The sequence below is a fragment of the Monodelphis domestica genome, chromosome 4, assembly GCF_027887165.1.
Source record: "Monodelphis domestica isolate mMonDom1 chromosome 4, mMonDom1.pri, whole genome shotgun sequence".
NCBI classification, from domain to species: Eukaryota; Metazoa; Chordata; class Mammalia; order Didelphimorphia; family Didelphidae; genus Monodelphis; species Monodelphis domestica.
The window spans coordinates 402363483-402390332 of NC_077230.1; the positions used below are offsets into that span (position 1 = coordinate 402363483).

General features: G+C 34.8%; 1 protein-coding gene across 14 annotated transcripts in view; it reads left to right on the forward strand.

Annotated features, from left to right (window-relative positions):
• The window catches only part of RERE (arginine-glutamic acid dipeptide repeats), a 574348-nt gene that overhangs the window by 333396 nt on the left and 214102 nt on the right, over positions 1 to 26850 (forward strand). For all 14 annotated transcript variants that reach the window (XM_007493036.3, XM_056795844.1, XM_056795845.1 and 11 more), the window contains 2 exons: positions 14346 to 14451; positions 17879 to 17975. In XM_007493036.3, coding sequence (XP_007493098.1) covers positions 14346 to 14451; positions 17879 to 17975 — 203 coding nt within the window. The remainder of the gene's footprint in view (positions 1 to 14345; positions 14452 to 17878; positions 17976 to 26850) is intronic.

The following is a 26850-nucleotide window of genomic DNA, read 5'->3' on the forward strand; positions in this document are numbered from 1 at the left end:
ACACGGAGAGCTCTCTGTGAGCATGTGGCCTCCCTTCCCTGCAAAATTTTGGTTCTAGAAAGGCAGAGAAACTTGGGCCAAGCTGCTCCTCTTCCTCTTTCCACCATACCTGATCACATTTTCTCACATCTCCTTCTTCTCTGCCCAGCATCTCAATGGGAGTGTACAGGGCATAAGGAGGGTGACTCACAGGTATGTAAAGGATAATTTTAGCGTTGTGACCTAACCTATATTAATTATTGGTTGCCATGGGATGTCCCAAATAAAATACCCAAGTCAGCTGGAAATTTATGGTGAGTTTATTTAATAATAAATAAATAATTAATAATAATTAATAAATAATTAATAAAGTGGAATGAAATTAAGGAGAAGGGAGAGGGAAAAGGTGTAGAATTTCTCCCACCTGGCCTGTGCCAGAGGCTTTTAGGAAGATAAAGTTCTGAGAGTGTGATATGGAAATCACATTAAAAGACTGATATATATTAATTTAAGGTCGCCAAGGAATTCAGCTATGTAATTCCTAAATGAAAATTCAAGTCAGCAGTCAACCTTTTATGGAGTTTTTAATTACCAACAGGAGGAAGAAAGGTATGAGAGAGAGAGACAGACAGACAGACAGAGACAGAGACAGAGACAGACAGAGAGGAGAGAAGGGAATAGGGCTTAAATACCCTGCTTAGGTTGGGCCAAAGGCCCAAGGCCTTGGATAGCCGAGGCAAAGAAAAGAGATCAGTCCCTATCACTCACGTGACCAAAATCGAGAAACAGTCTGAGAGCATCCACTCCAAGCACCAGGCTCCAACCACCTCCCTCTCCTCCACACAGGAAGTCCCCAGACTCCTCAGCTGTCCTCTACCTCACTTCCTGTGTCTCATCTGTGCCGATGGTGGCTCTAGCTTCACCCAGGACCACCCAGAGCTCTGTCCCCTTTGCACATGTCTGTTGAAGGTCATATTCTCAAATAATTAAATCTTGAGCTTTGCTGCAGCCCTTCCTAAATCCTGTTGCCCTGAGTAGGGTGGAGATTGTAGTTTCCAAGACCTGATTCTGTCATTCCAAGTATCTCTATTGTTATTGACCAAGAAATAGCCAAATCCCATCCTCTAAAGAATGGTTTGAACATGGTTGAGTAGTTTTGAAATTCACAAGAGTAAAGGAGGAAGGAATCAGCCTGAACTCCAAGAGGGCTCAGCTAAGAGGTCTGAACCTGAATCATCTCAAAGGCAACCTTTCCGCCCAAACCCAGACTAATAGCTGCCACCACGCCAAGATGTCGGCATGCTTAGCATGCTGCCAGCCAGAGCCAAATCTCCAGGGAAAGAGAGAGATGGCAGGAAGTGACATGAAATATATAGACGATTTTATATCACTTTCCTGTGTCTCATCTGTACCAATGGTGGCTTAAGCTTGACTTAGGACAGCCCAGGGTCTGTCAGCTGTTTCTGATTTGTCATTTTTCTCTATTAAAGGCCATCCTGCTAAATACTTAATCCTTAGGTATCGTTATTGACATTCCTGATTTTGTTAGACAAAATAGGGTGGAGTGATGTAAAGTTCCCTATACATCCCTGATTTTGTTAGACTAAGTATCTTCATTGGTACAATCAGGAGATAGCTAAATCCAATCTTCACAGGTGTCAGAGCTGGAAGGGAGTGGAGCTCTCAGGCCACCCTCCCAATCCCCCCTCTCCCTCTCTACACTCACTGACGACCTTTTTCACTTCACCAAACCCTCCATTCAGCAACCCAATGGCAGCTCTTCTTCCTTCCCCTGTATGAGTGTGGGGTGTGGTAGGGCACTCAACATTTGATGTAAGGTTGAGGTCCAGCACACAGTCTCTGGTGGGGGGTAGTTATGGCATTTGGTCTGGGCAGTGGAGTGTGGGTGGGGCCCATCACATGTTTGCCATCACTGCTATGCCATCACCTCTACTTGAGATGCACTTTTCCATTCCCCAGCTTAATCTTTTAGTCAATCAAATCATCTTTTCACTGTACCCTTAAATTTATTTTCCCGTTATTGTATTGCTCTTCATGCTTTGCAAAGGTTCAGCTCTAGGGTCTTTCTTACCACTTGTTGACTTGATAGGTCTTATGAACATGGTACTAAATGAACGTAGAGAATCATGAAATTTTGCCTTGACTCTACTTTAATTCTTCAATACTACTACAACAAATTATTGTTGCATAGTCTCAAAAGAATCCGTAGTACTGCATGGTATTGCTTTTATAAACCCCTAACTAATTCGCCATACCACTTATTATAGCTGCTTTTTGAAACCTTCCCATTCCTCCTCAATTTTCCCATCTTTCCACCTTCCATTGGCAATTCAACTCAGAACCTTGCTTCATAATTCATGGAAAAAAATTGTGTCCATTTGCTGAGGACCTCATATCATATCACTATGATACCTTCTCTCACTCCTACACCATTGTCTCTTGAAGATCTGATCATATCTCCAGGCATCTCATACTTTCTTGAGTTCTAACCTAATGTTCTACTTTTTCAAGTAACTTGTCTTTTCTCTCCTTCATCTTACTGCCTTCTTTTTGAGATCATTTCCATTTTTTCTTCTTATCTTTGATCTTTTCTTCATACTCATTAGTTAATCTCTTTCTGTCACTTTTAACTTCTTGTAAAACAAATTGTTTTTAACTACCTTTTTATCATTATTTACACTGTGCTTGACACTAACGCTTTTAATAGTTGTCGACTTAAAGAAATGAGAGATTGTGTTACAATTTGTTACATCAGAGAAATAAACAAGCAAGTCATGTTAGAAGAAAAAGCAAAATAAAAATTTATTCACAGAAAGTTGTCATACTCAAATGAAAACCAACATCATTACTAAATACATTTCCTCCAATGCTTTATTACTAAATATCTAAATACTTAATCTAAATACTTAAAGTTATAATTTTTGAATTATTTATTCATCACTAAATATTTAAATACTTAAAGTTATAATGTAATAATTTTTGAAAATGTTAATATACCACTCATAGCTATAAAAATAGGAACAAAAAAGAAAAATAATCGCATAAATCTTTGAATAATTTCAAGTTAAGATATTTATAGCATCTGCAGAAGTAAACCTCTAAAATACATGTATTTGGCAATACTATATATTATTTTATGTAAAAGGATTTGTCCTTAATTATAAATAAATGTAAAAAACAGATTCTAAACTTTATTCATAAACAACAACATAAAATAACAGTTAATTCTCAGGACAAAATAGTGGACCAAAAATAAAAGGACCTCCAAAATGGTATCTTGAATAATCAGTGGTTCGAAAGGTAATCTTTATATGCAATCAATAATTTTGTTAGAGGGTATGGTAATGGAAGTATTCCATAATTTCTTGGATTCAGCAAAGTAGTCTTTAGAGGATAATTTATACCTCTGAAAAATCCATTAACTTAACTGAAAGAGAGCAGTGATGGAATGAATATGTAGTTTATTGGGCTTTTAAAAACAACAATAAATTAACCCAAAATAAGTTCCACGGATGAAATCATGAAGATAGGAGAATAGGTAAATTGGAAAACAAGATGAATACAGAATTGATAAAACTGAAAACTAGAATAGATTAAAAAAAAAAAACAGCAGCCCTCATTTTCTGTCCTAGAACTAAGAATCTGTTTCAAGACAGTAGAAGGGCTGGGTATTGTGACTTAAGTGACTCACCCATGATCTCACAGCTAGGAAGTGTCTGAGCCCAAATTCTAACCCAGGACCACCTGTCTCTAGGCCTGTTTTTCTATTCACATTACCACCTAGCTGCCCCCTCCATATGTCCTTTTGAATGTCTATCTTTATAATCTTCAGTCAGAACCCTTTAATCCAGTCATAACACTCCTGGGTTTGTACCCCAAAGCCATAATAAGAAAAAATACATGTACAAGAATATTCATAGCTGCACTCTTTGTGGTGGCCAAATATTGGAAAATGAGGGGATGCCCTTCACTTGGGGAATGGCTGAACAAATTGTGGTATATGTTGGTGATGGAATACTATTGTGCTCAAAGGAATAATAAAGTGGAGGAATTCCATGTGAACTGGAATGACCTCCAGGAAGTGATGCAGAGCGAGAGGAGCAGAACCAGGAGAACATTATACACAGAGACTAATACACTGTGGTACAATCGAATGTAATTCACTTCTCCGTTAGTGGCAATGCAGTGATCCTGAATAACCCGGAGAGATGTATGAAAAAGAACGCTATCCACATTCAGAGGAAAAACTGTGGGAGTAAAAACACCAAAGAAAAACAACTGCTTGAATACATGGGTTGAGGGGATATGATTGGGGATGTAGACTATGAATGAACATCCTAGTACAAATACCAACATGGAAATAGGTTCTGATCAAGGACACAAGTAACACCCAATGAAATTGAGGTTTGGCTTCTGGAAGAGTGGGTAGAGGGGAGCGAGGAAAATAATGTGATTATTGTAACCAAGGAATAATGATCTAAATTGACTAAGCTAATTCAAATGGGAAAAAAAATATCTTCAGACAGAGAATTAAAAAGCATTTATTATCTGGTTTTTATACACCAAACCCCCACTCTTATCTTTCAAGGGACTTGATTTTAAAAGTGAGAGACAAATTATCATCTGTGAACCTAAGTGATACATATGCACACAGAATCAGAATATGATTTCAGAGTGTATGGCACTGGTAGTTGAGGTGATGTGAAGTCACGATATGAAGTAAAGTAAGAAATTTAGAAGAACTAAATTAGAAAGAAGATATATCAACTAGTAATGCAATTATTTTTTTTAATCAGAAAGACTAATAAGTGTTATTAATATGAATTTGTTTTGAATTGTTAATGTTAGCTAGTGTTGTATCTTTTTGGCTTTAGCAGTTGCAGAAATTTTTATCAAATTTCCCTATTTTTACTTCTCTCTCTCCTTGTTAAAAAATCAATCTAGATAATGAATACATTTTAAACTTCAAAAAAATACCTTAAGGATTTATCTCCGTTTTGAAATGAGAAAGTAGAATCCTACAGTATTTGAAACAGGTAAAGTTCTTGGAGTCCAGCCCTGATTTCTTTCACTGCAACATACTTCATCTCTTTGAAGTGAAATGTTTCCTTTAATAATAATACATGGCTTAAGCCCATTCATATAAAATTCGAGCATAAATCCTTAAGATTTTGTGATTTGAGTTTAGCTGTTTTAAAGTCGACTGTAGTCTCAAGATATTTTAGTATGACACAATACTGCCACTAACTGGTTTGCTAGTGGTACTGCATGTTTCTGTCCAACTTTTCAAAATCTAATTTACATTGATGTGCTTTGAATGAGTAGGCTAGCATAGATCAAAAGAGTGGTACAACTATTCTTTAAAAAGTAAATATTGTTTTGCTGTTGGGATAAGATAACTGCAATGTCCAAACAAGTATGTATACTTTTAAAGCTTTGCATTTTACATGAATTTTATTTTTCTTTTAAAAAATGTTTCCTTAATCGTTTTCCTTATTACATGTTTAAAAGTATATCTTCTAGCTTATTTATTTTAAAATTTAATTTAAAAGCCCCCTTTTCTTTCTCTTTAATTTTCTCATGTTATCTTAAGCCCCATAATTGTAATTGGGAGACCGAATCTGTGAATGTTGTATTATATTTAAAGGTGTTTAAAAATAATACTCATGTAAATATTGAGAATTACCTACAATTGTATATATAGCTGCTCACTCTTAGGTTTTGTGGCTTGTTATTTTGATCCTGTGACAATATAAAGTCCATACTCTAACCTTTTCTGTTTGGGCTTGCAATGTTGGTGCTTGTCCTTGTTTCTCTCCTTGCTTTGCCCTCTATATTTTTATTCTCATTAATCTTCTGTCTTTCCTGGTTCCTTTTGAGATCATTGAATATTAAGCAAGGTAATGTAAAGAATGAAATGCTAACTTTTCTTTTTTTATTCCCTTAGTGTCTCCTTTTGATATTAAAAACCTAATTTTTTGATTTTTTGATAATAAAAACTTAATTAAAAATTAATTATAATTGAGTCTATTTTCTCTTTTTCTGTTCAGAAGTGTTAAAATTTCTGAGGTGAAAAATCTCTTATTCAGATTTTATTTTTATTGTTAATGGTATTTTTTCTATCCTTTGTCTTTTCCCACACCTTCTCTGAAAGTTATCCTATGTAACAAGGAATAGAAACTAACAAAATAAACAAATAAATAAATAAATATATAATAATTATAATTATATGTTGTGTCTAACAGTCTATGCAGTGCTCCACATGAGAAGTCCTATTCTAACTCCCTCAAAGAAGTGAAGAAAGCACATTTCCTCATTTCTTCTTGCTCATGATAATTATACCATATTTGTTTCACTTGCCATTATTCTTTATATTTATTATCCAAATTGTTATTTTGCAGTGTAATGTAATTGAAGCAGCCAGATGGTTATGTTTATAACTGTTTCAGGAGTTGGGAGGCCCTGCGTTGTTGTCCCAATTGTATCTTCAGACATTTAACTAGCCATGTGACCCATGGCAAGTAATTCAACCTTTGTTGGTTAGAGAATAATTATGGTACATGCTTCTTAGGATTATCATGAGCTTAAAATAAGATAATATGAGAGACCTTGCTGTGAGAGACCTTGCTGTATTTTTAGTTTGATCTCAGCATGTAATATTTTTATATTTTGGGCAAATTATTTAACATCTCTGAGTGTCTGTTTCCTTTCCTATGTTTACTTCCTGCTTCTCCTTTAGACATGTGATGCCCAGTAGAGATTGAAGAGGTCTTTAATATCATCCAGGACAATTTCTTCATTTTACAAATGAGTCAAATTAGTCTCAAGGAAGTGAAATGATTTTTTAGTGTTTCTGCTACCTTTATGTATCATGATTTCTAACTGAATCTTCCACTGTGGTCCTCCTTTGGTCCTCAGTTCAGCAAAATTTGACTCAACTCTTAAAGCTTATATTGAGGAAACCATGGTTAAACAAGTCTAAACTGAGGTGTAAGGAAGATGGAGATATTGATATAGGTTTTATCGCACTTGATTTCAGGACCAGTCTAGTTAAGTGGTTTGAGGCTTGTCCCCAGAACCTGCTAGTTCTCTAGTTCTATCTACTTTTATGCTTCTGTTAAGGACTTGAGGGGACTTCGGATTTGTTGCTTAACTAGTGAGTCATACTAATTGTTAAAATTCCTTTGAAAATAAAAGTAAAGACTTAAAGGTTCTTTAAAAAATGTTATTGTTGTTTGCATTTACTTTGTATGCATAGCATATATTTATTTGCATCTTTAAAAATTAGTTTATATGTCTTCTCATACTTGTGTTCTTCATATTTATCTTTGCTTATTCTATAATAATCTTTCATTAAATTCATGTTATATTTTGTTAAGTCATTCTCTTTCAACAGGAATCATCATCTTCTCTGCTTCTATATAAAGTCCTCTTAAATATACTTTGTTGTATTTGGTACTTTCAGCCCTAGTTTTGTCATATGTAAAATGGAGGTAATATTTCTCTCATAGTATTGTTCTGGGGATCAGGGTAGAAAACATAAAGAGCCTTGCAAATCACCATATCCTGCTCTTCCTCTTCTTCCTTCTCCTCCTCCTCCTCCTCCTCCTCCTCTTCCTCATCTTCCTTATTTCTGGATTATTGTTTATGGGTGTTTTATTTATTTACTTAGCATGATTCCTTATTTATTTAAAAAATATTTTCCTATAACTTAACAGCTCTACTAGCATTCTGTTTGTCTTTCTAAAGCTCCTCTCACACTGAGACCATTTTCATTTTTTTGTTATGCTTGTTAATTTTTGATGTCTGAGATAGAATATCAGTTGTTTTGCTTTGTATCATTTATATGAGTTTCAATAGTTTGTAATTCTTATTAAAACTATTTATTAATAGCCTTTGGCCTCTTAATCTATTACAAATGGCTTGTAGTTTTATATATTTGTGTTAACCTTACATTCTTTTATTTATCAATAATGACTTTATTTTGGGGAAATCCTAGGATCTAATCCTTTCATTTTTTAAAAAAATGTTTATTGCTGGATTTTTAAAAATAAAAATACCATTTTAATTTCTCTCCATCACTCCCTTCCCCATAGTTCTCTCATATAATAACAATTTTAAAAGACAAAGGAGAAGGAAGAGGGGGGAAAATCAACTTAATTGATAAATACTTTTAAAAATCTGAGAACATATGCAGTATGGAACACTTCTGAACCTTCCACCTCTGTAATGTGTGGGGTGTGGGTATGAATGTTTTCTCATATTCCTAATTTTAAGCCATGATTCTTTTGAATAATAACTTAATTCTTTTCTTATGAAAATCCTAGTGAATCTTCAAAGAAATTGCATATATTTTTGTCAACTAATTGAGAACAATTAGTACTTTCTGCAAAATATGCAGGTTATAAAATAAACCCACAGAAATCAATGGCATTTCTATTTGGTAATAAAATCAATTAGGCAATAATAATGAAGTAAGTACTATTCATAACCACAAAATTCATAAAATATTTGCAAGTTACTATAACACAGCATACTCTATGCTAATATAGATTCATATAAAAAATACTCCTTAAAGAAATAAAGAGCAATTTAAATAGGTACAGAAATATTAAAAAATGTTGCCAATACAGTAAAAATAACACAGCCAAAGTTAATTTACATGCCACAAAACATAGGTCTTTTGAAAGTCAGGTCAAATAATGTTAAACTTTACTTGAGGAATAAAATATATAGAACTTTAAATAGAAATAATGGGGAAAAGATAAAGGAAGGAAATGCCACTTCCAAAGTATTTTATAAAAGAGTAATCCTCACATCCAATTGGTATAGGTGAAAACAAAATGGAATAGGTAAAAGACATAGATTACACAATGGACAAGCACCAGCAGTTTTCAATACACTTAAACACAAATTACCTTGAAAAATATTCCTCTTTTTTGAAGAACTGGTTGGGACGAGAGTGAATTTTGGCAGAATTTAGGATTAGATTATCAGATTAACACCTTATTGTATAAATTCAAGTCATAGAGATGATTTAGACTCTGAATGTGACTCTTCTCCCCACACCCTCAAAAAAGAATAGAAACTGAAGCTGATTACATTTCACAACTTCAAGTGGAGGGAGAATGAATTCAATCCAAACCAGGAATGGAGGGAATTGCAAAAGATAAATTAGATAATTTTCATCAAGTGAAGTCAAAAACTTGCACAAACAAAATGATCACAAATAATTGAAGAAAAAAATCTACATATCAAATGTGTTACTGTTTGATATCAAATATATATTGACAGCAAATATAAAAATCCAAGAGTCCTCCTTCAATAGAGAAATAGATAATATGAATAAATAATTCTTAAAAGGTGAGTTACCTGGAGGCAGCTGGGGTAGCTCTGTGGATTGAGAGCCAGGCCTAGAAATGGGAGGTCCTGGGTTCAAATCTGGCCTCAGTCACTTTCCAGCTGTGTGACCCTGGGCAAGTCACTTGACTCCCATTTCCTAGTCCTTACCACTCTTTTGCCTTTGAGCCAATACACAGATAAGGGTTTTTTAAAAAAAAAAAGGTGAGTTACCAACAGTTAATAATCATATTTTGAAAATGTTCCTAGTAAGTAATATTAAGAGAAATATAAATCTATATATCCTAGCCAGAAAATTAGTAAGGATAGAAAAAGTAATAGTAGTCATCATTTGTGAGGAATTGTCAAGACCGGTATACCAAGACATTATTGGTGGAATTATGAATTAGCACAAATAATTCAGGAGAATAATAACTATACAAATTAATTGGCTAAAATAAGTACATTAATTGACCCCCAATTGGAATAATCATTCACAGATGAATTTGTACTTATGTACATTAAGTGGCTAAAATAGTCCTAACCATTTTACTAGTTCACTAATCCAAAATTCCCTTTCTAGACATACTGGCATTCATTTTTCCTATTCCTTTTTTAGCACTCTCTTCTAAAATTTTGTAGCCTGGCTTTCTTCCTTATCCTTCAACTGAGGCAACTTTCCCATGTTATCAGCAATCTCTTAATTTCCAAACAATAATGGCCCTTTCTCAGTCCTTATTCTTCTTGGCATTTCTATAGCATTTTACATAGTTAATCACCTTCTTCACCTCAATACCCTCACCCTTCTGGCTCTTCATCAAACCACTTTCTCCCTGTTTCTTTCTTTTCTTTCTTTTCTTTCTTTCTTTCTTTCTTTCTTTCTTTCTTTCTTTCTTTCTTTCTTTCTTTCTTTCTTTCTTTCTTTCTTTCTCTCTTTCTCTCTTTCTCTCTTTCTCTCTTTCTCTCTTTCTCTCTTTCTCTCTTTCTCTCTTTCTCTCTTTCTCTCTTTCTCTCTTTCTCTCTTTCTCTCTTTCTCTCTTTCTCTCTTTCTCTCTTTCTCTCTTTCTCTCTTTCTCTCTCTCTCTCTCTCTCTCTCTCTCTCTCTCTCTCTCTCTCTCTCTCTCTCTCTCTCTCTCTCTCTCTCTCTCTCCTTCTTTCCTTCCTTCCTTCCTTCCTTCCTTCCTTCCTTCCTTCCTTCCTTCCTTCCTTCCTTCCTTCCTTCCTTCCTTCCTTCCTTCCTTCCTTCCTTCCTTCCTTCCTTCCTTCCTTCCTTCCTTCCTTCCTTCCTCCCTCCCTCCCTCCCTCCCTCCCTCCCTCCCTCCCTCCCTCCTCCCTCCCTCCCTCCCTCCCTCCCTCCCTTTCCTTCTTCTGCTTGACTTCATCCTTTTTTTTTCTTTTTATTTAATCTGTGTTTGTCTACTAATCATGGATATACTCTAATGCTTTATCATTGGCCTTCTTTACTTTTTTGTATATATCTTTTGTTTAGCTCATTATCTCCTGTGGGTTAAGTTATCATCTCTATGTAAATAAATGATTCTTAGAATTTATATATTCAGCCCATGTCTGTTTTTGAGCTAAAAGTCACAAATCACAAACTGCCTCTTGGATATTTTGAGTTATTTGCCCTGTGTACAATCCAAAGTAAACATGTCCAAAACAGAAGTGGGCAGGAGATTTTGCAGGTGTAGAAGGGAGATTCTGGTCTTTAGGTGATTTAAGCTTTTTTAGCATCCAGAGGACCTCCATGATTTGTTGATCAAGTAGTTCAGATCGGCAGGGACACGTTGAAGCCTTCTCTCTGGGACTGAATCTGGTTCATTTCTACCTCCCCACCATTTCTTCTTCATGATGGGCTTCTGTATTTCATACCCTTTCTTTCTACTTCTTTTCCAGTTTTTGAATTCTTTTTTGATATTCCTGCAATGTACCTTTCTGCCGTTGTTGTATTTGCCTCTTGAGAGATGCCAGTTTGTCCTGATACATCTCCTCCTTCATTTCAACATAACTTTTCTCTTTGTACTTTGTCAGGTCAGTTTCACAAGCATTCTCTGTATCTTCATTGGACAGGTATAACACATGGTTGCCTTTACAGAGCCATGTATGTGTATTTCTGTTTATGGTCACACAGTGGGTATTTGATAGATGAGATATCTTTTCTTCTAAACTGTTCACTCTTCTGAAATTTATTACTACTCTTGAGGACACTACAATCCTCCCAGTTACCCTCAGATTCATTGGTTTCCTTGATCACTCAGTTTTTCCCTACTTATATGTTGACATATTAATATTATAATTTCTACTTTCACATGTGACCTCTATACTTTCTCATATCATAGATAGAATCTTCATTCAATCTCCCTTCACCTATCCAGACCAGTAAAATAACATTCATTCTAACCATTCTTCCTGCCTGATGTCTCTTCCTTTCTCCCTATTGCCTCCAGAATCAAATAGAAATTCTTTTTGACTTTCTAATCTCTTTACCACCTCACTCCCCCTTGACTTTTCTTACTTTCTTTTACTTTTCTTCCCTCATATATTTTGTGACTCAGTGACTCTTTTCTCCTTGCGATAATATCCTTCCCCAGTACTCAGTACTTTACTTTTGACATTTTTCCTCGATGTTTTCCGTGCCTGGAATACTTGCTCTTTTTACTTCTACCTCTTGTTCTTCCTGCCTTACTTCCAAGTCTTAGCTAAAAGCATAACTTCTATAATGTCTTTCCTTACACGAAGGCCTTCTTTCAGTTGATTGTTTCCAATTTATAATGTTTGTACATACTTGCTTTCATGAATTTTCTCATTAGATCAAGAACTGTTTAAAAGCAAGTATTTGTCTTTCTTTGTATCCCCAGCACTTATCACAGTGCCAGGCAGTTCATGGTTATTTAATAAATGCTTAATGACTTTCTGACTCACTGAAGAATCTCCATATTCTATTAGTCTTTGGTGTCCCTCAATTTTCCCTTACTCATGCTTTCTAATTTATTTCTAGCCATCTTCACATTATTTTCTTTGCACAGAAGTTACCAAGTGTAAAATAATTTTCAGAGATTATTTCAGTTCTTTGTGGAAGTTTTTTACTTCTTCATCCTCTATAATTGAAGTTGGTATATAGGGTCTTCTTATTTTCATGGTTGACTTTTTGCACATAGTGATCAGAAGAACACTCAAGTATAAAATGATTTAATGTCAGTATAAAATCATTTAATGTCATATCAAATAATGTTTCCTGTCCTTGGATGTTTAATAAAACCCATTCTTCCAAATCTCTCCCCACCCTCATTTTTTCCCATGGTCTAACCTTCATTCCCCTCCTCCCCCCTTTTGAGTTCATTCATAGTGAAAGTTGATATGATGATTCAGTTCTTCTACTAGTATGATCTGTAATTGGATATTCGGCAAAGATTTTTCATTTAAAATGCCAGCTATTGAGTTAGATTTTATCAGTTTGTAAATTTAATTCTCACACCTCAGTTGCTTTTTCCTTTCTGTTGCTGTCAGTGGGGAATTAAAAGGGGCCACATCTAACTAAGATTGGTTTAGTATCTTTCTTTGTTTCATGGATTACCATAGCCAAAGCATTCATTGTGAGGTGACCAGTCTGCTGTTCATTCATTCTCTATGGAGCTTATTAAGAGAAAAAAGGCAAGTTTTTGCCAAGGATATTCATCAAGAGTACCACATATCTTTGTGGCTAATCATTTCTATGCTGAATACTCATAGATATACCTGTCGTTAATCTTTTTATAGACATATGTATACATATGAATATATACATTTATCAGCACACATACATGGTGTTTCGTGTATATACCTGTATAATAAGATAATATTGTATTGGTATATCTGGATATTGAATATAGAGAGATATGGCCTATTATCTATATGTAGTTATAAATAGATATATCTATATTTAGCTCTATATACCTAGTTACATACAAACATAAACATGTCTGTATATTTTTAGCCCCCCCCCCCCCAGTCTCTTCTTTGTCCATCACATCCCCAATTGTAGATGCTATAAAAGTGGGTATATAAGAGTGATTTTAAACTCAACATATTGAAAATTAAACCAATTTATCTTTTGTTTCAAAATTCACTCTGTTTTACATCAAGGACACTACCACATATCCATTTATTTGCCAAATCTTACCAGTTTTGCCTCCATAAAAATCTATTACTTCTTTGAAACTTTTCCTGTCACCCAGTTTTAAAAGTGTTTATTTATAGGATCTAGATTTAGAAGGGACTTATTCACTTTACAGATGAGTAGTGAATTGTGACTTGGTGAGTCTCATTGGTTGTCATTGTTAATCAGACATAGGGCCTTTGCCTTCTTTGGTTCCAGAGTCCTTTCCTTTAATACTGTATCTAATCTTCTCCTTTCCCTTTTTACTTTTTCCAAGATAATTTTGGATCCTCTCCTTTGTTTACTTCAACTCTGTCTTCTATTATATTTGTTTATGTAAGTTGTCTTCTCCTTATATTCTCCTCTGTCCCAATTGAACATAAGCTGTTTGAAGATAACTACTGTGATATTTTAAATCTTCATTATCTCTACTACATCGTCTTTCCTTTTAGTTCTTAGTAATTTTTTGATCATTTGAATCAAATAAGACGGGATGAGTGTAATACACATTTTGTAAAAATTTGTCACAAGATATGAGATGTTAAGTGTTTTCTGGTTGACTAGGCTATTCAGCTCAGCTGTTTGTCTAGATACCTCTACTTTAGTAAGGTGGGTTTTGGTTAACTGTCATTTTGAATTAATGTTTTCTCTAAATTATTATACAGACTTTAGACTTTTTTTGTTTTGTTTTGTTTTGTTTTGATTTTTTTAAATTTTCAAATGATAGGATCTGATCTATGTGTATTTGACTTATACCTTATGCTTTCTATATTTTGATCTAAAGGGCTGAAGTACTAAGTAATCTACAATAAAGTATATATCCCTGTTTTGTGGATTTCTTTTCAGTAATGCTCTAGATTTTCTTTTTCAGAGCAAGAGGGACCATCTTCTTATGAATGTCAAATGGTACTATCGTCAATCTGAAGTTCCTGATTCAGTCTATCAGCATTTGGTTCAAGACCGGCACAATGAAAATGGTAAATACTGCCCCCTACTGTTAGCGCCTTCTAGGATGTGCAAAGGAGTCCTTTCCAAAGAAAAGTGATTCAATAATAGCACAGGAAGTAAATAAAAAAATTAGATTGTTCAAAACTTTAATTTTCTGTCAACTAGAATCAGACTTCTCAGAACATTCCAGGTAGAGATGCGTAGGGCATTTGATTTGTAGATTTATTCATTTACTCAAACTGCATAATTGATAAGGAAAATATCTATTCTTTTTTATTTACATTAAGGATTTTGTGTGTTGTATAAAGTCATTTTTATAATATTAGTAAATTTGAGGTACAAAATCAAGATATATTAATTGCCATTCATATGCCTGTTCTAGGACTTATGTCCACTCTGTGTATGTGTGTGTGTGTGAGAGAGAGAGGGAGAGGGAGAGAGAGAGAGAGAGAGAGAGGAGGGGGGAGAGAAAAGGGGGGGGCGGGGGGAGAGAGGGAGAGAGAGAGAGAGAGAGAGGAGAGAGAGAGAGAGAGAGAGAGAGAGAGAGAGAGAGAGAGAGAGAGAGAGAGAGAGAGAGAGAGAGAGAGAGAGAGAGAGGGAGAGAGAGAGATTCTTGAAAGATTGTTTTACCTAGTACATAGAGTCTCAAGATAGGACTCTCTGACCCATACATATATGCTACTTTTTTTCTTGGGGGAAATCTGTTCGTACCTAAGACACCAGTTGCAATACAGATACAAAGGAAATTTTCTTATCTGAGACCACAATAATTATAGACCTAGACTCTCTATGTTTTACCCTTGATATTTTGTTAATTTGTCTTTTCCTGTAAATTGCTGTTCAGAATAGATAGCAAAAGGTTTTTTTAAGAAATGGTAGCATGATTTATACACTTGACAAATCTCTGCACCCCTCTACCTTACCTCTATCAGTTTTGGCCTATTATCAATATTACAAATCCTATTGGATTACATTTTGTTATTTTTTCCTTTTTTTTTCTCAGTCCCTGATTATGAAAAAGCTATAAAACTTATTTCCTTCTGTAGACTCATTGATATATATTAACCTTGAAATAAAATGTACTGTTATTTTAAAAATTATAACATTTCTTTGGAATGCATTACTATATTAATTTTTGTTGATCTAGATCTTTTCTTGGAACACTTGGAATATATGTTTGAATGTATTTTTTGAAATCAGAATTATATTGTTCTTTTATTTTCTTGTTTCTATTCGTAGGAAAAATATTCATATTTAACCTTATTTCATGATTACCAATCCAGCTTCAATTTAAAACTTTTATAAAACAGTGTACTTAAGTTATTTTTTATCTAGTATTGTAGTTTGTTCTACAACTTTACTGTACATTTGTCTGCATATCTACCTTCAAACAGAATAAAAAAATTTTAAATCCCCAGATAAGAATTAAAAGAAAATTTAGAAGAAACCTCTTCTTTGAAACATGAAGGTTAATAAATAAGTAGAAAGATACTGACTCTTCTATTGAATACTCCTATTATGTGAAATTTAATTGTAATAATTTATTAAAATTTGAGGCTATAGTTTTTCCAAAATATTTCTTAGTTTACTAAAAAACAATAGACTAAATTTGTAAATATGTGAATAATATTTAAGATATAAGATTAGTTCCTACTAGGGTGTATTTGTTCTGGTAATATTTTTTTCCCTTAATTTCTCAGCAGTGAATTTTCTCAGCCTTTAATTGGTTTTGTAGGAGGAACCTGTAAGGAATCTTATGATTCTTTGAATAGAATAGTAGTAATGAGGAATACCTAGAGAGGAAATTTTCAGGGAGCTGCCTCTTAAAATTTGTAGTAACATGGGAAAATCCCATATATTTTAAAGAAAAAAAATGATATATAATGGGAAGAATTAGCTTTAAGATTTTATTAAATTTGATAGGAATTGTAGACCCAAGAAGTTACAATGGAAAATATAAGTATGTTTGCTAATTTGCTTAATTTAAATAGAAAGTTAAAATCAATTAAATCTATAAAGCTTTGAGGGTTAGTATTTGTGAACTTTGGGGGCACATTTCATTCATCAAATTATCTATATGACTCCTTGGCTTGAGAATTATGAACTCACTCAGTTTAATCAATTAAAAGTTACTTGTAAGAAATAAAAACAAACCAGACTCCGTACTTTGGAACTGATAGATTCATGAGGCTTTGTAATTGTATTTTAGTGACAATGTCACAGTCTGTTCCCTTCTGCCTCCTGATTATCTCTAGGATAAAATTCAAACTACTCAGCATGACATTTAAAGCCCTCTGTAATAAATCTCAAATCACTCCTTTCAGTCTTATATCATTTCCCTTGATACATTCTCTCCAGTTAGAATGACCTGGTGGCACCACTCATTTATATTCCAAAGTCCACCCATCTATGTCTTTGCTTGCTTTTGTTTGTATATTACTAGCATTTCTCTCCTTGAATGTCCCTTCTCCTCACTGCCTCCATTACAACCTTGAGCTTTCTTTAGAGTGTGGCCAAAATATTCCTTCCAAATCAAGCCTTTTCTTGACCTCTTCTCTTCTACCCTAATGTTAGCAATTTCTAGAAATTACTTTATATTACTCATTTATATTTTTACATGTACTTTTTTACATATAATAACCCCCATAATGGAATACAAGCACTTTGAGGACAGGGAGTCTAAAAAAAATTATCTTTGAATCCTCAGTTGTTGACACAGGACTTTTGACAGAGTAGACATTTCATAAATGTGGTGAATTGAACTAGTGTTGGCATAAATCCCCATTTAAAAGCAGCGTGGTTGATATGAATGGATGGTGTTTCCAACCTTAGAATCCGAAAGACCAGGATTAGGGTTCTTCCATTAACATATATTCCTGACATTGTCCTTCTGTAAACAGTGTCCCAATTTGTAGGCCTCTAGATCTACTTAGCATACTTGTGATGCTTTTAGTGCAATAGTACTCTTGCACACCCCCTCAAGCCCCCACCTAAATATTTTCTATCCCCATTATACTGAAAACTCTTTGAATTCAAGGATCATTGTTTCTTTTTATATTTGTATCCCTAATGTTCAACACATTGTAAGTGCATAATAAGTAAGATTCTACTTTGTGACCAACTGGTATTCTCTTTAGTAGTACTTAGGTAACTCTCTCTGTCCCTAAATCACAAAGGTTGTTTGTTTTCATTTTTGAAAGAAGCTTACATCTTTGGAGTTTCTCATGCTAATGAAGACCTGGATTATGATCTACGCCACCTTCCCCTTCGAATCTCCTTTCTCTGCCCCAATCTGCTCTCAGGTCCCATGTTCTCTTATGTGTGTTCAGAATAAATTTGGAGATTTTCAGTGATTAAAAAAAATGGTCGTGAATTGGAACAAGAATTAAGGCAATTTGTCTTAGGAAAGATGGGTGTTTTAAGAATTCCTATCTTATGACCTTCTTTTTCTAACAGATTCTGGACGAGAACTTGTCATTACAGATCCAGTCATCAAGAATCGAGAGCTCTTCATTTCCGATTATGTTGATACTTACCATGCTGCTGCTCTTCGGTAAGTGGCAGAGTGTAGGTGAAAGTCTCATATAAAATAGAAGATATTTACTGTCATAAGTAATTATTTTATCTGGAAGTATTTGATTCTGAAATCCCATTCCAGTGCTGGCCTGATTAATTAGTGTGTGTTTTATTGCATTTCATCTTTTAGAGGTTCTTTCTTCCTTTATATATACCAGTACTCCCTCTCTCCCTCTTTATTTCCTTTATTTCTTATACCTCTCTTCCATATTAACTGGCACTGCCTTAGAAATACTCACCTGGGTGCAGCTCAGTGGATTGAGAGCCAGACCCAGAGGTGGGCAGTCCTAGAATCTGGCCTCAGACACTTCTTAGCTGTGTGACCCTGGGGAAGTCACTTGACCCTCATTGCCTAGCCATTACAATTCTTCTGCCTTGGAACCAATACACAGTACTGATTCCAAGACAGAAGGTAAGGGTTTAAAAAAAAAAGTGCTCACTTGAACTCAGACACTTTCCTGCTGTATGACCCTAGGCAAGTCACTCCTTCCCCCTCACCTCTCCCCTCTCCCCCCCCCCCCCCCCCCAGTTGCCTAGCCCACAACACTGTTCTGCTGTGGAACCAATACAGAGTATTGATTTTAAGGTGTTGTGTTTGTTATTTAGTTTTTTTTAAAAAAGCTCAGCTAGTTACATGTTATTTATGAAATTCTGCCTCTTGCTTGTATATGAGCTGTATTTGGCAATTCATAGAGTTTTTTTTTTTATCATTTGGGTTTTATGCTCAACAGAAAACAAGCAAACATTTATTAAAAGTAGATTTTGTATTTAAATGATGTACTTTTACCCTTTAAGTGGAAGGTGGAGAAAGATAATTTCCCCACTCTATAATAAAAGTTAACTTTTTTTTTTTGGCTATTAATGCAATGGATATTGCCATATGTTAATGGAATAATCTCTAATAAAAATGTTCTGATGGTGCTTCTCTGAAAGTAACTTGAGAGGGTTATGTGAAGGCAAATTGGAGGAGGAAATTTTGTAGGTACAGGAGAGTCTTTCTTTGAACCTAAAGAGTTTTAGATAAACTTAGAAAAATTTATTGATTTTTTGGGATAGTTTTCCATCCACACACCAATGTCCTTTCCATGGCTTCATGAATTTGATTTCTAATGTTAAGTTTGCATGTAGTAAAAATAGCTAGTTAAATGAGAAAATTTACTTGAATTGACTGACTTAGAATTTTAAATAAATAGGCTTAGAAATTGAAAAGTCCTTCTTTTCTTTTTTCTTTTGCCCACTCTTCCTTCCTTTCCATCTTTTCCTTCATTGTCTTTTTCATTTCCCCTCATTACACCTTCGTCATACTCTAATCTCTACTTATTACAATATATTTCTGGCATCAAGCAGTTAAGCAATTTAGAGATTAAAAAAAAAAAACCAAACCAAATATATGTGATATAATTGTTCTGATTAGACCAATGTTCTGAGGTCATGAACACATTTGATTTGCAAGTATTTAAAATTAATATTTGATCTGTATTGTCTGATGATTTTATTCTTCCTGGGGAGTTTTCACTTGATTTTTAAAAAACATGTTTATGAGCATCATCTTTCTAGTTGTTGTTTCAGTTCACTTTTTTAAAAACCATTTCCTTCTGTTTTAGAATCATTACTGTGTATTGGTTTTATGGCAGAAGAGCAGGAAGGGCTAGGCAGTGAGGAATCATTTAACTAGGAATATCTGAGGTCAAATTTGAACCCAGGACCTCCTAGCTCTCAATCCACTGAGCCACCATGTTGAAGAGTTCAACATGATCTGGGTCATTCTTCTCCCATTGTACTTCTTGCCAGTAAAATTTAGAGCTTTGAAATGGCATCACTGTTGGAGTTCCATATCCTTGAGCAGGCCATTGATTGGACAGTTTGATTTCCATTGTTATCTACTGAATTTTGTTTAAAGATATTGGCATTTTGGCTATTTTAGGAAAAAAATATTTCAATAAAATGTATCTTTTAAGTTATTTTGATAATTATAAAATATTACAACTTATTGCTATTTTCAGTGAAATAAGGCACTAAATAATTAATTGTTTGATGTAATGTTTATTCTTTGCATTGAAAGACTCTTTTTTTGTTGAGGGTTCCAGCTTTTTATCCCCAGCATTGTTTGGACAACTGCAGAGCATCTCCCTGATCCTTCTGTTGATCAGATAGGAATTCTCGTATTCCACAGCAGGGGCTTATTTCTGTCATCACAAAGGAAGTTATTTGCCCAGTGGTATTCCTTTCTGAGGATAAGCCTATCCAGCATTACTCTAGTCTATTGCAAGATCATATTGGAAATTTCTACACCTTTGCAGGATGTACCAGAGCTTGGGTTCCATTGGCAAATTTCTCAAGCTCCTTGGGTCCCTGCCATGCCATAATGAAACATGAGAGTGGTATATGAGTGGAGTGGTCTTGAAACTTGAAGTATTTGGGAATCTTGGTTTCAGTGGAAAATTGCCTTTTTCTAGAAATTTTAACTACGAGTTTGCCATTTGGAAAATTTATTGATGAAAAAATTTCACCAGAGGGTGTGAATCCACCTAGAGCCTTTTAAATTTTAGTAAAAATAATTTTGTTGTTTAGTTGTATCTGACTCTTTATGACTCTGTATGAGCAAATTTTCATGCCAAAGATATCAGAGTGCTTTGCCGAATTAAAACAAACAGAAATTAAATAATTTGCCCAAGGTCATTCAACGAGTATATAAGATTGTATTTAAATTCAGGTCTTTCTTACCCCAGACCCAGTATGCTTTATCAACTTAGTCACCTAGCTGCCTTCACGTAAAAATAATAGTAGGTTACATTTCTACAAGACACTTGCTTATATAAACTCTCATAGCAATCTTATAAGAGTGCGATTGCTATAATCACCATTTTGCAGTTGAGTCAAGTGGAGCCCAGAAGGGTTAAATGAATTACTCAAAATCATACAGTAATTTTCTGAGCCAAGACTCATCCAAGTATTCTGACTTGTATCACAATTATTGATAGCTCATATTTCATAGAAATCAAAGGTTTGCAAGGCGTTATATGTGTGTGTATGTATGTACATATGTATATGTGGATGGAATCCCAGGATTCTGTTATCTGTTCCTGGAGATGGGTTCTTTTTGAGAAGCTGCCTCTTATCACTGAAGAAGAGGCTCTAGCATGGTAGTTGACTTGCTCAAGATCATACAGGCAGTAATAACAGATGGAAGCATAATTCTCAGAAAAAGGAGCACACTGCCTCCAAAATCCTTTAATCCAATAATTATTGAAATTCTCAAGAGGCAATATTTCTTAAATTTTATTTATGGATTGATCAAAGGCATCCTAATTTGGCCTGTTGATTTTCTGGAAAATCCAAACCCTTACTCTCCTTGACCAGGTACCTATATACACTTCTTGGGAGCTCATTATTCAGCTCCTTCCTTGAATATCCCAAGTTATCTCCTATTGGTAAATAGCTAATTAGGAGGTGGTCTATCAAACTCTCAACCCACCCCCAAACCATAGGTAAAGAAAATCAAATAAGCAGTGAGAGAATCCTTGCTTCATTTTTCTGTTAACCAAATTTTCTTAAAAGGATGCTATACTCTGTTGCTTATTATATGTGTGGCCTTGAAGAAATCACTTTATATTTCTGAGCCTCCATTTCTTAATCTGTAAAATTAGAAGTCTTGGCTAGGAGATCTCCAAGGCTCCTTTTTGCCCAAGATCTATAATCTCTTTGAGAGGTGCTGAGGATTTGAAGGAAAAAAAAATGGAACAATACATAAAGGATGAATTAAAGAGGAGAAATCAATCAATCAATATCTTTTAGGTGCCTACTATGTGGCTAGCACTGTGCTTAGAGTTGCCTATACAAAAAGAGCAAAAGACAATCCCTGTCCTCACGTCACTTACAATCTAATGGAGGAGACAGTAAATAGACATATTCACACTATTTACAGGATAAAGAGGTCATAATCAATAGAGAGAAGGCACTAGAATTTGAGGGCTTGGAACATTTCCTGTAGAAGATGGATTTGTGTTTGGAACTTAGAAGTCATCGAAGTCAGTAGGTAGCGATGAGGAGGGAGAACATTCTGGGTTTGGACAGCTAGAGAAAATGCCTGATGCTGAACGTTGGAGAGTCAAATAACCAGGAGTCCAGGGCCACTGGACTGAAGGGTACGTGGCAGTTTGGGGGGGGTTATGGGAGGGATGGAAAGGAGTAAGTTATAAGAAGCCTGGAAAGGCAGGAAAGACTAGTTCATGAAGGTCTTTAAGTATCTAATATAGACTGTGTGTGTGTGTGTGTGTGTGTGTGTGTGTGTGTGTGTGTGTGTGTGCGCGCACGTGTGTGTGCATGCACGCGTGCGTGTGTGTGTATGTGTAGGTGCTAATGAGAGCAAGATTTTAACTGAATAAAGAAATGGGATGATTGTGTCTGAGTTTAGAAAAATTTCCTCAGTGATTGAAAAGAGAATAGGTTGTAGTAGGGAGGGATTTGTGGCAGCTGTATAGTTACTGTCAAGCAAATGAAATAATCAATATGTGAGTTCATACGGGTTTATTCCAATACAGTGACAATGTCAGAATAGAAAAGGAGGTGTATTCTAGAGATGCTGTAGAGGTGGAACCTACAGATTTTGGCAACAACCTTGGACTGGGGAAATGAGAGAGAGTGAGGAACCTAAGATACTTGCTGTACTTTTAACCAGAAGGACCAGGAAGATTGAAAGGAAGAGGAGGGTTGGGGGGGGGGGGGGTATAGTGAATTTTACTTTGCACATGTTTAGTTTTAAGTTGTCTTATGGATATATAGCTTGACATGTCTGCAATGCTGTTGGAGATGAACAATGGAGGTCAGTAGAGAGCTTAGGGCAGGATATGTAGATGTGAGAATCATAAGAGATGCTTATCTAAGAGAATGGCCATTTTAGTTGGTAATGCTGGTTACTTTAATATACATGCATATTCAGTGCTTTATACACAGCAGACATTTATTGTTTAATAACAGTATTCATAGCAAGTTCAATTTCTTTACTTCTTTTCATACAAAGTACTTTTATATTAACTCTGTTTGGTAAATATTGCCAGCATTTTTATCTTTATTTTACAGATGAGGAAATTTAAAAAGACGTGCTAATTTTTCAGTGATCACACACTTAGTAAAAGCATTAGAGTTTAGATTTGAACCAATCTCCTTAATTCCCTATTACTCTCCCATTACTGTTGTCCTAATTCCCTATATTACTTTCCCATTACATACTTATTTGCAGTTTTCATGTCCCCCATATCCAACCAATTTTGAAATATTTCCTTTCTACTTAACATCTCTTATATGGCGCCCCCCCCCTTTCTCTTTTTTTGTCTTTATCTTGTTTGTACACAGTTGTTTACATGTTATTTTCTCTATTATGAGCTCATTGAAGGCAAAGACTGGTTCATTGATTCATTTATTTATTTTTGGGTGTCCATGTAGCTTTAGTATAGTGAAAAGCAAATAGAAGGTTCTTTATCAATGCTAGTTGGTTGTCTGATTGAATATATATTCACTGCCCTTGTATCTAATTATAGTTAGCTTTTTGAGCATTGGATAGCACAGTACTTGGCATATAGTAAGTTAGTGTTTGATGATAATATTCCCAACAGGTTACATTAATAAATATAATAATTCCTTATTGCCTCCCTCACTGTCTAATTCAGTGATGGTTCATGAATTCACATTTAATTAAATACTCATTGGAGGAGGAGGTGGAGGATGTTGATGATAATGATGGTGGTACTTGTGGTGAAATTTGTAGCTGCAGAATGAAAGGTTGCTTTTAGTATCAGCCCAATTTGGCATTCTCCCTCTCCACTTTGTTAAGGGGAAGGTATGTTGTACTTAGTATCTACATTTATATCTGGATGAATGTTTTCCCATAGAATTGGAATTATAAAGTTTATTTACCTTCTTTAGTAGTATAGCTGCTATAGCTGAGAATTTGATCACTATGTATTATATTCTTTGTCTTGGTAAATCAATTATTAGTTTTCAACCTTTCAATTCATAAAATTTCAGGTGGGGTTTGTCCTTTACAAAAAAAAATGAAAATATCGATGCCTTTCTTATGGGTAAATTTTAAAATAGTTTTGTATCTGTTTTTTTTAGAGCCTTTTAACAGTATTAAAGTATTAATAGTATTATTAAAGACCAAGTGTCTTTGATTTTGATCAGGTAGCTAATATTCATTCAAACTGAATTGATGCTAGGAACTACAGATACAATAGAAAAACAAAGTCCCTGATCTCAAGTCACTTATGTTTTAACACAGGAGATGACAAGTGTAAAAATAAATAACAAATAATACACATAAAAGTTTGAATTAATCTCTAGGGAAAGGTTAGTTACTGAAGGGACCAGCATTCTAGAAAATGTGATATTTAGTCAGAGTCTTGAATCAAGCCAACTCTGAGAGGCAAAGGAGAAAAAAGGAGACCATCTTAGACATGGAAAAAACCCATTGTTATGGTCAGGAGAGAAAGAATATTTGTCAGTCATTCACTCAATCAGTATCCTAAGAACCAAACACAATGATCATCTTTATTTTCTGCCTTTATTTTTCAGTGTGCTTAGGCTCTTTCTCAGTGAACCACAGTCTTAGTCATCTCCTAAACATCTACCTTCGTAACAAGAGATTTCAACATACATATTTACTCTCCCTCTCTTATAGCTTCCAGTTCCTCAGTTTCCAAAATTTTCATGACATACTTCTTTTCTTCACTATAGCTATAATCAGAGATTTTCATACCCTTTTTTTTTATCTTTCCATCACCTACAAGTGTTGGAACATGATCTGTGATCGTGAAATGTAAAATTCTTGTATCTTGTTATAATCTGTTGTCATTCCACCTTTCCTTCCCTTTGACTTGCAACTTCTAAACCCAGCTCTTTGGTCTGACTGTTACTTCCAATCTTTTGAATCCTTAGTTCTTTTCATACTGTCTCTCTGGAACAGCCTTCAATCTCATCCCTTTCTTTTTTTTATCCCCCCTCCCCCTTCCCCAAGTCTTATATATTTCACTTTCTGCACATAAAACTATGATTCTGAGATTCTGAGACTTCTCTAAATAACCAAAGTGTTTCATGTCACAAGAAGTTATAAACACTAGGCCTATAAGGTAGAAAATTTAGAGCCTAGTAAATCTGGCAGGATGTTGTCATATTCTACCCAATACCTCGTCTCACAAAAAAATTCCCCTTAAAACAAATTTCTTGATAGAATAGGAACAGTGATTAATTGGATTCCATGCCTTTTATCCTTTTGCTGATTCACCTGTTTCACATAAACAGGTTACTTGGCTCTAAGAAATACTCTTGCTTTACTCCAACTTATCTTCTCCAGAAAATTGCTTCTCTTCATCATTTCTATTCTTTCCCTAATATTCATTCATTTCCTGTTTACTGCTAAGCATTCTTTCTGCCCATATCTCCTGCATCTGCAAAAAAAAAAAAAACAAAACAAAAGAATAAAAACTCCTTTAGCCCATCTATCACCACTAACATATGTTATCTTGGCTTTTTTTTTTTAAACTTAATACCTTGAGAAAACTATTTACAATAGGTATCTTCAATTCCTGTCCACTCATTCTTAGTTTTCTTCTGTCCAACTTTTGACTTCATCATTCAGCTGCAACTGCTTTCTAAAGTTCCCAGTTCTCTATTAATGATCAAATCTAATGTCTTTTTCTTAGACTTTATCCTTCCTGACTTCTCTGCAGCCTTTGGCACTATTGTTTATCCTCTTTTCGATAAATTGTCAGTGCACTGTTCTCTTCTGGTTCTCCTATTTGTCTTCCCATTCCTTCTCATTTTCTTTTCCTTGGTCTTAATCTAAGCCATGTCCACTGAATTTTTGTATAGTTCTTTGTTCTGGTTCCTCTTCTTTATCTCTTTCTGTGCTAATGTGTTTCTTTATGTAATGATTTAAAAATCTGCTTATATATCCTAAACCTCTTATTGATTTTTATTGTCATATTTCTATTTCCTTGAACACCTGGAATGGTATGTTATCTGACTTTTCAGAAGGACCCAATCCAGATTAATATGTACTTTGGAAATGTTTAGAAAAATGATTAAAAATATAATTCAACATAGGTAATGTGAGTTTGTGTTTTTTCTAGGTCAATATTCAGCCAGCAGATAGCATTTTAAATTCCATCTTTCCAAAACTGAACTCATAATTGTTCCCCCAAAGTCTTCCTCTTATTAACTTCCCTATTATTGCCAAAGATGTCACCATTCTTCTACTCACCCATATCCACAACCATGGTTTCATCCTTGTTTCTTCCCTCTCAACCCCCATTTGTAATCTTATACTCCTTCTGACAGACACTCATTATTTATTTTGGCCCCCTTTTTAAATGCTTTATTCTTTTTGCCTAAAGCCCTGGTCTGATCTTGTTAACAGCTTACTAAATATTGTTGGTGGCTACTTAACAACTCTACAATTAAATATAAAATCTAATGTTTGTTTTACACAACCCTTAATCAAAACCCTTCATAACCTTTCCTTCCTCTTCTATTCTATCCATCTATTTTTATACCTTCCACACTCCCAGATGTCATTGTTGTTTGTGCCCTATCTCCTTATTCTGATAACTTTTCCTCACTGTCCATCATGTCTAACTAACTCTCTCTCTCTCTCTTCCTCTCCCTCTCCCTCTCCCTCTCTCTCTCTCTCTCTCTCTCCCTCTCTGTTTCCCCCCCCTCTCTGTCTCTCTGTCTCTGTCTCTGTCTCTGTCTCTCTCTCTCTCTCTCTCTCTCTCCCCCTCTCTGTTCCCCCCCCCCTGTCTCTCTCTGTCTCTCTCTGTCTCTGTCTTGTCTGTCTGTCTGTCTGTCTCTCTCTC